This window comes from Ruditapes philippinarum, unplaced genomic scaffold, assembly GCF_026571515.1.
Source record: "Ruditapes philippinarum isolate M1 unplaced genomic scaffold, ASM2657151v2 ctg818_1_1_1_1, whole genome shotgun sequence".
Taxonomy (NCBI): domain Eukaryota; kingdom Metazoa; phylum Mollusca; class Bivalvia; order Venerida; family Veneridae; genus Ruditapes; species Ruditapes philippinarum.
The window spans coordinates 74346-89792 of record NW_026855621.1 but is presented as its reverse complement, the minus strand read 5'-3'; the positions used below and the strand labels follow the sequence as shown (position 1 = coordinate 89792).

Genomic DNA, 15447 nt, shown 5'->3' with positions numbered 1-15447 from the left:
AAAACAACAAGAGGGCTGTTTCCGTCATGACACAACAGTTTTATTGTAAACAATTTATTAACAATATCAAAGACTTGAGGAATGTAAAAAAGGTGTAAACCTTATCAAATATATAATTATAGTCAATCCCACCCCAACATCGCAAGCTCTATAAATAGCACAACTTTTAGCGAGGAAAATATCAAACTGACTAAAAGTACATGATATTTTGTTGATATACATGACTAAGGCATACTTGCCAATGGTAAAGTACATGTAGTTTTTAAAGAAACATTTGAATAAACCTACATTTATACTAAATATACATGATTTGAATATTTAAACGAAAATATTTACTTTAAATGAATAAATAACAAAAACTTTTAACTTCACAGTTTAAATTTGTTTTTGCAATCTCATTCTCACTATAAAAGCATAATAAACTTATCAGCGGATTTCTGTGAACACATATAACAATCATTCGTCCATCCGTTCCCGCAAAAATACGGACAGCGTTCTCCGTGTAACTTTCATCGTAGGTCACCTGTTTGTTGCCAATAACAAAACGCTATCAGAATCCCAATAAAATGAATCTCCAACCGTAGAAGTTCTTCATGAAATTGTCAAAGAGCTGTAATGGAAAAACATAAAAAGAAATAAATTTCTAAATGCAAAATATGTGTTATTAGCGTTATTTAAACGTATAAACTTTTGTCATGGATTTTAAACTTCATGTCAGGTGCCTTACTTGGCATGACATACAACACTGATTGTGTAACACTAATATAACTATTAACTTATTGTTATTTACGATTCTTTCTTAAATTGAAAAAAAACGGATTCATACGTATAACCAACTTAATGGACATGACATTTTGATACTTTCATGCAAAACGTTCAAAGGGAGACAACTCATAAATTTCGTTTTTTTTTCTAAGACTTAAATTACATTCGAGCACAGAGTGAAAAGTTTGAATTATTACTTTAAAAATGTCTTTTACAGCGGAACAATGGGACTGTTGGATTCGACAAGAAACTTTGGGTGTGACCGAGATAGAGAATATAAGTGTACATTTTCGACAAAGGTAACACAATGTGACCGAGGTAGAGAATATAAGTGTACATTTTCGACAAAGGTAACACAATGTGACCGAGGTAGAGAACATAAGTGTACATTTTCGACAAAGGTAACACCATGTGACCGAGATAGAGAATATAAGTGTACGTTTTCGACAAAGGTAACACAATGTGACCGAGATAGAGAATATAAGTGTACATTTTCGACAAAGGTAACAGAGAATATAAGTGTACATTTTCGACAAAGGTAACAGAGAATATAAGTGTACATTTTCGACAAAGGTAACACAATGTGTACTTACACCAACAAGTTTGCACGAGTCATCTTTCACCCATCCTTCTAAATCTGTATAAACTTGAGCTGGTCGGTCTTTATCGTGTAGTGCTTGACATACAGAACAAGCCTGGCACGTGCTCTGACGATTTGTATAAAACTTTTTATAGTCAAAATAACTATTGTACAAAGTTTCATTAGAGCTGACTAGCTTAAGATAATGCGCTAACTGTTCTATAGAATCAAAGTCAAAAATATTTATATAAGAACTCGGTATCACTAATCGTGGATCTACTGTTTTCCAGTTTACAACTGGTATTTGGTTTCTTCGCAAAGTAAGCCAGTATTTCTCTGTGACGTAGTCCGTGCAATAGTCATTTTCAAAAGCCAAATAAAATTTATACTGTTTCATTAGGTTGCTACATGACTCATCCCCAGGGTCAGTGTTTACACCACACACTTTATTGTAACATTTTCCATATTTGTCAATATTAAAGTATCTATCAAGTTTATTAATGATACGGTATCTCTGACCTGCATCAAAACAATTACCAATTCTTAGAATCATCTCCCTTGATTTCTCTTTGAAATAATTTCTGCCTTTTAATTCTTTTTCTGCTTCAATTTGTTCACTTTTATTATATATGTATACTCCACCATAAGGCCAATGAATATCGGCGTCTGATTTGTACCACCGCGTCCAATTAAACAACCCATTAAAAATTCGAATATTTCCCCACAAATGGGGAGGCGGCTCCATATTTGCTAAAATCCAAACCTGGTCTGGTCTTCTATATTTTGGAAATTCTATAATAGATTTTGTTCCAATCTTCCAAAATTGTGACCAAATATCCGAAAGATGAAATTCAACACCGTCTGCATTTTCTATTTGAGTTTTGTCGTCTGTCACAACACACTTAGCTTCGCACGTGCTTAGACACTTCCGGTAACTATCCACAGTTGGATGATTGAACATCGGAGTCCATAGTAAAATAGTTTTAAGAGGTTTCTCTCTAAAATGTGAATTCCTAAATGTCACTTTGTAGTTACGACCACTTCGAACACCAACTCGTGTTTCTGGTGTGACAGTTAATGCTATTACACACACTATGAATAAAGTCCCCGACAAAAATAAAATTAACTTTTTCTTTTTCTTGATACCGACCATATTTGATTGTGTTTACATATACGACAAACACTGTATACACGTTTCTACAAATAGCATAGAGATAACCTGTTCAAACATAACAGTTTATCACGGAGAGGATTATAGCCATGTTATACCGCATTATAAGCAAATAACTATTGTTATTAATCGATATCAAAATATGTGTAGTTTAAAGCTGCGTGCCATAAGATAATTTTTTTTTTTTTAAAAATCAACCTTGAGAAAAATGTGCTAAGGTTTTAAGAAAAGTGAAATTATTAACAATTTGATAAACAATTTACATGTGATATTCAAGGACTGACGTATTTTGCAGTTAGTATTTGTTTTCATATTCTTCTTTTGCATATTCTTAGCTATTTTTGGTAATTTTCATTGATTTTAAGTTCCGTTTGTTATGTGTAAATTACTCTTGTTGTTTACTTGACAATAATTTACTCTCTAGTAGCTAAAGATACTTCAGCGAACAGGTTTTATAGTATTGCTAGACCTGTTTACTGTTGCAACGTCAAAATAAAAGCGGCATATAAAGTTATGGAAGCCAGAACTAACTCTCTACCTGATGCATTAAATAATCATGACAATTAGCATTCGGAACTGCCTCGGCTATTATCTATAATAACCTCGGATTGAAAGTAGTTCTACCACGTGGTTTCAGATGTAAACAGAAACAGAGACAATGTAAAACGAATGTATATATTTGACATCTAATGTCTGTTCCGGTACTCTTATACTTGAAAATATGTCTGACAACAATTTGTTATTTAAATATGCCCACTGATGTTCAATTTAAACAAATCCGACTAAATGTCAACAGGTTGGTTTTTTGTACTTTCGGTTCTACAGCCATAATAATAAATATATAAATAATGTATTGTTTGCTTTTGTACCTATGAATTCACTTATATTAGGTCGACTTTTACTACATATAATGGAAATAAACATGTCAACAACTCCCAGCATCAAATTACTATTTGTTTACATGTTTAGTTTCTTAGCGTAGGTTAGACCGAAATACCGCATCCGTTCTGTGTATTCATACTATTGTGTTCGAGGTCCTTATCCGAAGACTGACGGAAAGGGCCGAGTAGTTGCGATTGGACAATTAGCACGCATCTGGAAGGGCGTTGCTTTATATTAAACTAAAGAATTTGCCAACGTAACAAAATCAGCAAAAGATAGTTAAAGTATGTACCGTACAATCAAATGGGCAGACAGCAGTTCAAGCGTCGACAGCTGTACCAGTATACATATGAATGTGCCTGAAACACAATTGACGGACGGTAATTATTCATCTATTTTTAACATATCCCAAGTTCCCAACTTTGTTCGAGTAAATCAATGTTATGGATTCATAGTCAACATCCAAAGGAGCAAACGAACAAATTTCTGGCCCTGTGCAAGCTTTACTTCACGTGAATTTTGACTGAAACTAACCACGCTACCCGATGAATGCGGCATTTTTATTTTTATGTCACAAAAACTTATATTTTCTCATGATAATATAACCTTTTATCATACGGTTCGTAAACGTCAACATTTCTTCATTAAATATTCCAAACCATACCTCCATTCCAAGAATGCTCTTATGTTAAAGTTATAGGGTATTTAAGTTTGAGTGTCATCGAAATTTTAGTAACGTCATCAGCCGTTCGCCTCTTTTTAATGATAACATCGACAGCCATTCATCACCAAGAATGAATAACGCTGAAAGCCGTTCAAGAATACAATTTTCAGCGCTTTTGTGCTAAAGTAACTAGGAAAGAGTTAAACTATTTTGTTTATTTAAAATATTGATTTATTCACGATACTTTCTAATAGACATCATGCTTACGAAATCCATCTACTCTTCAATAATTCCTAAAATTTTCCACCATAATAAATGATTTGTTTTACAGCATGTAAATTAATTTACAGTAAGAGTATTAGTTAGTAAGTTAGTTAGTTAGTTATTTAGTTATTTATTTATTTAGTTAGTTAGTTAATTGGTAAATAAGTAAATTAGTTAGTTAGTTAGTTAGTTAGTTAGTTAGTTAGTTAGTTAGTTAGTTAGTTAGTTAGTTAGTTCGTTAGTTAGTATGTTCCTGGGTTCTCTTGACGGGCTATTATTTGTTGTATCTTAGCTGAGACTTGCAAATTTAACGCTTTATAGTATACGAATATTCTGTCTTATAAATAAAGGCATTCATCACGTGTTATTATAAATAATGGCATACACATGCAGTCAATGGTTATGTAGCCCATCAAATGATTTATTTAAAGCATAAACACCGTGGATGAACAAGTTTTGTCACGTGACCACAAATGCAAACGTCGATTTGTGATTTTGGCATACACGGACCCGATTTCAGGTAATCATTTGCAGATATCTTTTTTTCCACTGCGAACACAAAAATAAGACATAGACCGTAGGACCCGGCGTAAATTAAGCTTTTATTTTATGTGAGTAGTCATTACTAGACTTAAGTAGTTTTTTAGAACACTTCGACACAAATTTTCTTTTTGCAAGGCAAACGCCGATAGCTTTTATCTTTTCTAATCTTTTTTGTTCACTGAAAACCCATGTAGAGGGAAAATAATAGAAGATATATCTTTTTACAAGAAATTCTCGTCCCTAACTTATTAATAATTCCATTGGCATGGTTATATTCGATATAAACACATGTTTTTTCACTTAGTGTCGATTTTGCAAACGTCGTTTGATCATGAGAAATATGCAAACGTCGGTTGGTCATTTGAAATATATACAATAATAAAGTGAACAGACTGTAATAGAAGGTGTGTTAAAGAATGAATGTTGATAGTATTTCGTATCAGACAATGCAGATTCTAGGACATTTGCCCGGACAGTTGCCCTCCGGATGTTTGCCCCCTCTTTTCCCTTGTGATTTGTCACTTGTCATCTCGTGCATAGATTTTTTAGTTTTATTTGTTTATGGATGCTATTTTGACTTTCACAAATTTGCGCGAGTTTTTGTGTATTTAAGCACCATGAAATTTCCACAATAGGCGATGAATTATGGTAGCAAACAATTCAACAATAAAATATATTTTTGAACAGGGAGGGGGGGGGGGCAAATGTTGGCCCCTTCCAAAGATAAGAGGGGGCAAATGACCGCCACTGCAAAAAGGGGGCACACTTTCGAGGGGGCAACTGTCCGAAGGGCAATGTGTGGATACCTAGCAGACCACGAAAGACTTACATATGTATATTGTTGGCAAGTGTAAGATACATGAACCGAAACTATATCTTATGTAGCAGATTATAAAGTGTTCTGGAATAAAATATGATCGTTCATCATAAAATGTTTTAAACTAAATCAATTATAACTTTATAAACATTTTAAAATCGTAATGAGTAGGCTGTGATTTCTGCTATATAGTTTCATAGATATGAACTTGAAGCGTCCATTTTGTTATATTATGAACTTAATTACAGAATAACTATTACTTTAAAAATGACGCGATTAAATAAATGTTAAATGTGTCCTAACTTTGATATGCTACCCATTTTTTTATTCAAAGATTGAATATAGGGATGCTGGAATAATTTCTTAGTTAAAAGAGTTTTAATATTTGATTGCATTTCATGTTTTCTTTGTCTGCGCATAGGCAGGTCTATTTTTTCACGTGTATTTCATGACCGGGTCTGTCTGACTAGAACAGACCTGTGCACGTGCAAAAGATAGACATCATAACGGACTTTCTTTTGTTTAAACAGGTCTATCCGAAAAATATAGACCTGTCACAAACAATAGAGGAGGTGTGTAAGCAAGGATAAAGTGTAGCTGTCGTAAAAAATTAACATAAATGATATTTTGATGCAACTATGTATAAAACTCTGGTGCCGTGCAAAATTAATTATAATACATAAAAATAAACTTAGACAGGAAAATACATACAGATATACAGTACGATTTAGATTGCAAAGATCAGAAAATACCACAGAACTTGCAGCCCTTTGATTCATTATAAATATACATGCTTATAGTAAGCTCCAGGACTATTTACATTTGTGTTAAACAACAGTTCAAGTCGTTACAAGCCCTAATTTAGAATAATATGGTTTTCTTCAGGCCGTTCACATATAAATTCACCGTGGCTGAAGGGTTTTCGGCAATATAAAGTGGAGACCTCAATGATGGCTGCAGTGGTGAAAGTTTACGTTTCGTTCTATTTGAATTTGGTGTTGGCTTTGGCGTGAGTTTTCGTCCGAGGCGTTTACTTTTATATAAAGGTGAACGGTATGTTTGTGCGAACGGTGATTTTCTTGGTGAAAATTTACGCTTTTTCAGTGATGATGGCTTGGGGGAAAAATCTTCGCCGGTGTGAAAATGTCCAACTTGATAAGATTTATGTTTGCGTTTTGGGCGATGCAACGTCAATTTCCGGGATCCCTATATTTTTAATACGATCCCGTTGAAATGATTGACAACTTGTGTTTACTTTAAGACTTGTGTCTGTCACTCATTCCAATACTAAAAAAACATATTACAACTTAACTTCGTATAAAGAGACATCTTTATGAATTCTACCTATCTAACATTTTTTTGGGTCAAGGTCAACAGGCCATATAGTAAATGTGCATAGACATAGGGACTTCATTCTATTTGTTTACATGCATCTTCATATATACTGATATTCCTCTTTATTAAACTGAGAGAAATGGCTTCAGCTAACAGAACTGTCATTTTTACATTTAAACACACCCCTGGAAAAAAATTACGAAGCGAGTCGCTACTAGCTTTTTTAAAAGCTAACCTTGTTAACTAACTAAACTAATTAACTAACAAACGTACTTACTTACTTACTTACTTACTTATTAACTAACTAACTAACTAACTAACTAACTAACTAACTAACTAACTAACTAACTAACTAACTAACTAACTAACTAACTAACTAACTAATAACTAACTAACTAACTAACTAACTAACTTAACTAACTAACTAACTAACTAACTAACTAATTATCATACTTTTAATCAATTTACATGCTGTAAAATATATCATTTATTATGGTGGAAAATTTAGAAATTATTGAAGAGTAGATGGATTTCGTAAGCATGACGTCTATTACAAAGTATCATAAATAAAGTAATATTTTAAATGAACAAAATAGTTTAACTCTTTCCTAGTTACTTTAGCACAAATGCGCTGAAAATTGTATTCTTGAACGGCTTTCAGCGTTATTCATTCTTGGTGATGAATTATAACCAATTTGAATTACATTATTATATATCTTTTTGATTCTCTTGTATTATTGTGTAGAGGTCTGGGCCATCACGTTGGAGAAGATGTTGAACTTTTACATACGAAATTTTGTAGGAAAGTTCTATGCGTAAAACGCTACACACACGTCACACTATTCGGCGAATTAAGGAGGACACCGATGAATGTATATCGAAAAATTATATTGATTAAATACAAGGTTAAGTTAATTACTTTAGATAATCAATCAATAATTTTCAAAACTAATAATATTTTTTTTGGAGGGATGCTGAATTATGGTAATAACTGGGCTAGTGAGATTAAAGAAATTCTTTATAATCACGGTTTAATGTATTTATGGCTTAACATTCAAATTAACGTAAAGAGTAAGCAACGGATATTAGATGATGCTCATCAATAAATAACTCTCCTCGTCTTGTTTTTTCAAATATGTTATTTTTTATGTTGATCAACGACATTTAATGCACAAAGATTAAATAAATAACAATTGTTACTAAAATAAGTTGGTTTAAATGACATTTATGTGAGTACCACGGAAAGTGTCTGTTGTCACCTTAAACATGAATGTTAAATGAAAATGATATTAATTGACATTGTAGGTCAATAACAGTAATTTCCTGGAAAAATGCTTTAGTAGCATCGATAAAAAATTCAATATGGCTTCAAAATCCAAGATAACCGCCATTAAATAATGATTTTGGACAGATTTCTATGAGAAAGATAATTCATATGATCAACACTCTTCATACATATAACACACTAATAAATTGGCCATCCTGCACAAAAACTGCACGCACAGGTGTACATTCACAGGGAAAAAAACTTGCATATATGAAGCACATTATTTATCTCGATATTTCGAAGGTTTTGCATGCAAGTTGGTTTTGTAAAAAATTGGTAATGGAATAGATAAAAACCTAATACACTTATTTGTGAGCATACTATGCCAATTACTGTTAAAGGCCAATAACTCTATCATAGATTTTGACAGATTTATGGCCCTTTTAAATATAGAGAATATCCAAAATTTAGAGAGCTACGTAGAAAATATTTAAAACGTTATTATTATACCTGGCCTACTTTACAAAAATTCAGAAACTTGTTAAGTGAAACTAATCGGATAACTGTTCAGAATCTATGTAAATTTATAAAAAAAAATTATTTCATTGAGAATGCAATTATAAAAATGCAAAAAAGTATAAAATGATCTGTTCTACATCATTTGCTGAATCTTACTATGTGTTTTATGTGTTTAATGTTTCACCAGTTTTGGGATATTCTCATTAGAATTATTATACAAAATTGAAAAAAAAACAATGTTCGCCTAAAATTTCATTCCAAATTTGCCTGTAAAAACCTGGAAGGAATGCTCGTGCATGTCGGTTGTGCATACGGAAAATATGTGTTAGGTATTAGTCGCATAATCTTGTCAGTCAGTCAAGCTCATCATTAATTGATGCATGATGCATATAATGGTCTCATTTGCCTCCCGTACCTCAAAAGTGTATCATCACAAAAATCGACTTGCATACATATTTAGTATCATTCAGTGAATAACTGAATTCAAAATTTATAGGTCACCTTTTGGTTGATAGTAACATTTAAGGACATGAATGGTGACATGTCCGGGGTCCGTACTCTCAGTGCCTGACAGGGCGGATGGACCCTCATTAAGCCTAGAATACATACATACATTTTCATTGAGAACCTTTGGCTTAAAAGCCCATGATGCATACATATACAAAACTTTATGACGAACAATTTATACATTTAGCAATAATTTCATTATAACAATATATCTTGCAAATATTATTTACTTTATTCACCCATATTTCGAACTAAATTTCAGGTTACCTCATTCCAGTTTTAAAGTTTTTCAACGAAACGAATCATAAAGGAGACTGACTGGAGTGATCATAATATTAAGACAAACTATATGACCAATATTCTATTTCTATGTGTGCTTAGACTGTTGTGCTACATATAAAAGACACCTTAACACAGTACACACTAATATCAATTATATAGATACAGCAACTGTACAACACGATAAAGTGATTATGCATACTTTAAATTAAAAAATTACATGATTTACCAATCTAGATAAATATTTGTAAAACATATACTGTATTTAACAATTACCATATAATATTTCGTCAGTGTGTATGAAAGTTCCAAGCATTCTTATTATAATCTGATCAAGTCTATAAATTCGTACATATTTGGCCTTTGCAAATATTTTGATAATAAATATCTATGTCTAAGTTCATCGTATAACTTCAATTCTATAATAAAATGATACTCGTCTTCTAAGACGTTACAAAATATACATAATCTTTCATTTACTGGTATAGTCGTCGGTCTTGACCAATTACCTGCTTCTATTATCTATCTCTATCTATCTCTGAGTATTGCCAACCCCTCTCGCGAGTGTTATAGGCAAAAAATAGTGCGCGTCTATGTGACGAAACTGCAACAGATTGACAAAATTTACTATTTGTAAAGTATTCTAAGTATTGTTGAAATCTAAAATTTGAAGAAGTTCGATAAAAGAAATGCTATGCTAGAATTATCGATCTAATCTAGTATGCCAATTCTGCTTGAATTGAGCTTGTAATCTTTGTTTAGCTAAAGACAAAAATAAATTACAATAATCAACATTTTGTTGCAGCCAAAAGTGTGCAAAATAAGATTTTCTTACTAAAGCGCACCAATTTACTTCATTCTGTGCATTTTCTAAATCATTTTAATTTTGAGCATATTATATACCAAAGACACATATTTATTTTCTTCTGTATGCACATGTACATATATATATATGTAGTTATATTTACTTGTTTAAACTTTCATGGCAAATAGGTAAATTTGCCGTAGTTATATTTACTTGTTTAAACTTTCATGGCAAATAAATAAATTTGCCCTTTTTCAATCTATAACCTTGTTACTTTTCTTTTTTCTCCTACGCCTCCCTTTTCCTCCACCTCTTCTTTCGTTTACTCTCTTTTTGGCTGTTGGTTTTTATTATTTGTTATAATTTTGACACCACTTCTCTTTATTGTTAAGGTTTATATATGAACTTGTTAAATTTTGAGATATAGACAATTATGTTATAAGTACTTATATTTACTTGTTTAAAGGGCGGTTTTCGTCGCCCAGATATGGAAAAATATGTTATATGTGGTTATATTTACTTGTTTATAGTAGTTATATTTACTTGTTTAAACTTTCATGGCAAATAAATAAATTTGCCGTAGTTATAATTACTTGTTTAAACTTTCATGGCAAATAAGTAAATTTGCCCTTTTTCAATCTTGTTACTTTTCTATTTTCCCATACGTAGTACACAGGGCCGAAGTTAAGATGTAAAACAGATGAGATAAAATCTATTTAGTTCATCGTAAATAGAATACTTTTGTGTGGTCAATATATATTATGCTTATCTACTTAGAAACTAACAAACATTCTTCAATGTTATAAGCTCTTCAGAAAACCTTTGACAATAACTATTGTATAAGCATAAGTAAAGCCCATACAATTCCATTGTATTTCATGTATTGTTTGCTATAAATATGTTACACGTTTTATGCAATAAATATATTGACTTGACCTGTTAAAACCACTAAATAATCGATAAAACATTTAGTCGTGTCCAGACGAAAGACATGGTAATTACAAATTATTTTTAACTCAGTCCTATATTTCATATGGAACTTAAAATTATGCATCGGTAAAAGAAAAATGTGATTTCCGTTTCTATAACACGTGTCAAAGCGAAAGTAAATCATTCACAGGGTAAGTTTCAGCTTTTTAAACATTTTTTTACATTAAATCAAAGCTCCTTTGAAAATCAAACGAATCTGTTTCTACTTTTCTGACTTTCCTCTATATTTAACCGTTTTTTGTATCGGATTTTCGTGCAGTCTTCGTGGAGATATATTAATTTTGTAATGTGCAACAAAACAGACTTAAACACAAGTTTTCAAATACTTAATACATATAAAAATGTTGACCCCTAACAATGCTATAATATATAATTTCTCTCTCATGATATTAACTTGTACAAATTAACTGTTACCATTTAACAATCGTTATTACATCATTATTATTATTATCATTATAATAATTATCATTATAATAATTATTATTATTGTTGTTATTATTATTGTTGTTGTTGTTATTATTATTATTATTATGATGATGATGACGATGATGATGATGATGATGATGATGATGATTATTATTATTATTATATTATTATTATTATTATTATTATTATAATAATAAGTCAAGGTATTTATTAGCATAATCATATTTAATCAAATACATCATAAATATATGCGTTATCATACAACTAGACTTCATTTGAGGACCATGATTGTCAATGTCAAATTATTAAAATTTGCCTCAGTTGCAATAACTTAATTATTTATTTATAGATTTGATTTATACTTTGACAAAATAACACATATGACCATAGGCAATTGATTATACACACATGTAAAATCAATAAATGTCTTGTAGACTGATATATACATTACTATACACAATAGATATATATGTCTTTTAAAAAGACGCTTTGTCGGGTTTTTCTATGCTCCCCGAAGGGTGAGCATATAGTCGCCGCTTTGTCCGTCCGCTTTTCTTGTCCGAGACATAACTTTATATCAGCACGAAACCTTGTAGTTAGATAGATCTCATTGAGTAGAAGTGCAGTGTAAAAGAACCATAACTCTATCTTATCTAATTTTGGAGTTATTGTCCTTTGTTCATTTTTACACCTTGAACATTGTCCGGGACATAACTCTTAAATTATAAGAGATATCAACATGAAACTTTGTAGGTATAGATAGATTTCAGTAGAAGTTCAGTGCGAAAGAACCATAACTCTATCTTGCCTAATTTTTGAGTCATTGCCCTTTGTTCATTTTTACACTTTGAACTTTGTCCGGGTTATAACTCTAAAACTATAAAAGATATCAACATGAAACGTTGTAGGTAGGTAGATCTCTTTAAGTAGAAGTTCAGTGCGAAAGAACCATAACTCTGTCTTGCCTAATTTTTGAGTCATTGCCCTTTGTTCATTTTTACACTTTGAACTTTGTCCGGGTATAACTCTAAAACTATAAGAGATATCAACATGAAAAGGTAAATAGATCTCATTGAGTAGAAATGCAGTTCAAAATAACCATAACCACATCTTGCCAAATTTTGGAGTTATTGCCATTTGTTCAGATTTACTCTTTGAACTTTGTCTGTGACATAGCTCTAACACTACAATACTTTAGGTATACTTTCCTGTGTGCAAAACCTATTCGGAGAGCATCATTCGGTTCAACTAGTTGTATTGATTTACGTAGAAAATAAATGTTATACAACTCACGGCGGGTAGTCGGTAACAACAAGTAGTAGATGGAAAAAAATGCCATCAAGTGCCTATGCATATGACGAAGCCGACATTTCGATCTTTTATATGACCTTGACCTTTTATTGAACTTGACCAGTAATTTAAAATTTGCTACAAATGCCATACTATTTGATGTAAACTTGAACAAGAGGACACATCTGACAATCCAGCATGTTGAATTATTAGCTCACCAGAACCGAAGGTTAGTATCAAAGAGGGATGCTCCGGCGTTCGGCGTCATGCGTCAACAATCATTTTCTTCTCTGAAACTATTGAACAGATTTATCTCAAATTTGGCCTGTAGCATCCTTATGACAGTCACACTTAAATTTGCTCATGCCATTTCAGTTGGCACCTTATGGGGTTCAATAGAGTTAAAAATAGAAAAAACAACATTTAAACGTCTTCTACTACTAATTTATATAATTGATGATCACCAAAATTTGTCTGTAGCATTCTTAGGTAGTCTTTTATCAAGTTTGCTCATATGAATTTCATTGACCCCTTTTAGGGGCCGCTAAAACTAAAAATAGAAAAAAGATTTGATCATCATCTCCTACTGAAATAATTGATAGATGATTTAACATACTTCAGTGTGGCAATACCACGTGACTATTACGTCATTTTCGGCATCATTTCCAAGACAAATATTGCTCGGTTCGGAAAAGAAATTACACCCTGGATGAGCAAGTTTTGTCACGTGACCACAAATGCAAACGCCGTTTTAACATTTCAGCAATTACGGACCCGATTTCAGGTAATTATTTGAAGATATCTTTTTTTCTACTGCATCCACAAAATTATGACCTAGACCGTAGGACCCGGCGTTAATTGAGATTTTATTTTATGCATGTAGTAATTGCGAGACTTAGGTGTTCTTTTAGAACACTTCGACACAAATTTTTTTCAAGGCAAACGCCGATAGGTTTTACCTTTTCTTATAGTTTTTGTTCACTTGAAACCCATGTAGAGGGAAAATATAAGAAGATATGTCTTTTTATAAGTAATTTTCGTACCCGTTTGATCATGTAAAATATGCAAACGTCGGTTGGTCATTTGAAATATATGCAAGCGCCCGTTGATGCCTTTTGAACGCTGAGCTATATCTGTCTCATTTCAAGAGTTCTTCATCATATGAAACAATTTCATTGCAAACTGATTCTAATAACTCCATTCCAGCCACGACGCCCATGGTTTCCAGATTTATTGAATCTATCGGTAGTTCAACCGTTATGTCTTCTATTGGTTACAAATCTGTTACAACAACCAAATCTCAGATATGTCATCCAAATCCAGGTGTTCTGAAACTGACTGCATGGTTGCTATCGACACAGTTTAGAGAAAAGGTTTTTTTCCCCAAAACTTCTGACAGCCAGCTGGAGAACTGGTACTCAGAAAGATTACTCCAGTAAATTAAGGCAATTTATGATATGGTGTCGTCAAAAGAATATTGATTCCTTCATAGCATCCTTAAATACTTGTGCTGAGTTTTTATCAGATCTGTACAATACAATAAAGGTTTACAGTAGGTTACCGCTCTATTTTATCTGCAGTTTTACCTCCAGTAGATAACACTCCTATTGGTCAACATCCGTGTGTTATCAGATTATTAAATGTATTCAATTTAAGAACTCCTGTAACAAAGTTGTTGCCTGAATGGGATTTGCCTAAAGTTTTTAGTGCGCTACAAACATTTCATTTTGAACCTTTGAGAAAAACATCAATTTAATTTTTAACATATAAAGTTGTTTTTCTTACAGCTATCACGACATTCAGGAGAGCCAGCGACCTTCAAACGTTAACATTAGGAGGAGCTATTTCTGTGAAGACAGATGGAGAAACTTTTATCAGACAAGGTTTGGCTAAACAGGATAGACCTGGTCATTCATCAGCAAAAAATTGTGTACCAGTTTTTAAGACCATCCAAGAAGAGCATCTGCTATCTATCTTAAAAGAACTGAATCCTTCAGACGTAAAGATAAAACAAGTTTATTTCTGACAATAAATGTACCTTATTCTAAAGCTTCTTCACAAACTTTGGCTTCATATATTCTTAAAACTATTCAAGAGGCTTATGCAGATAAACATAAAAGTGAAACTGCACATTCTACAAGAGCTTTAGGTCCCAATTCTCAACGCTGCAGATTGGTGAAAAGAAAACACCTTCGTTAAATTTTATTTGAAACAAGTAACTCCAAGTGATCTCACTGTGTAGTTTAATGTCGCTGTATAGTTCAACCTAAGAAGATTGATTTTTTTTCTAAATTTTTAAATGAAAGTTTATTCCCGACGGATTTTGTGTGGGATTGATTTTTG

At 32.2% G+C, this 15447-nt stretch overlaps 2 protein-coding genes across 2 annotated transcripts in view; one reads left to right on the top strand and one right to left on the bottom strand.

Annotated features, from left to right (window-relative positions):
* Positions 1-38: 38 nt before the first annotated feature.
* LOC132743922 (alpha-(1,3)-fucosyltransferase fut-3-like) lies at positions 39-2649 on the bottom strand. The gene is made up of 2 exons (XM_060732520.1): positions 1359-2649; positions 39-610 (listed from the first exon to the last, which is right to left on the bottom strand). The coding sequence occupies exons 1-2, from the start codon at positions 2496-2498 to the stop codon at positions 551-553; spliced, it is 1200 nt and encodes a 399-aa protein (XP_060588503.1). The 5' UTR covers positions 2499-2649; the 3' UTR covers positions 39-550.
* Positions 2650-2671: 22 nt separating this feature from the next.
* The window catches only part of LOC132743921 (uncharacterized), a 59929-nt gene continuing 47153 nt past the window's right edge, over positions 2672-15447 (top strand). Inside the window, exon 1 of the mRNA XM_060732519.1 lies at positions 2672-2810. The gene's annotated coding sequence lies outside the window, so the exon portion shown is untranslated. The remainder of the gene's footprint in view (positions 2811-15447) is intronic.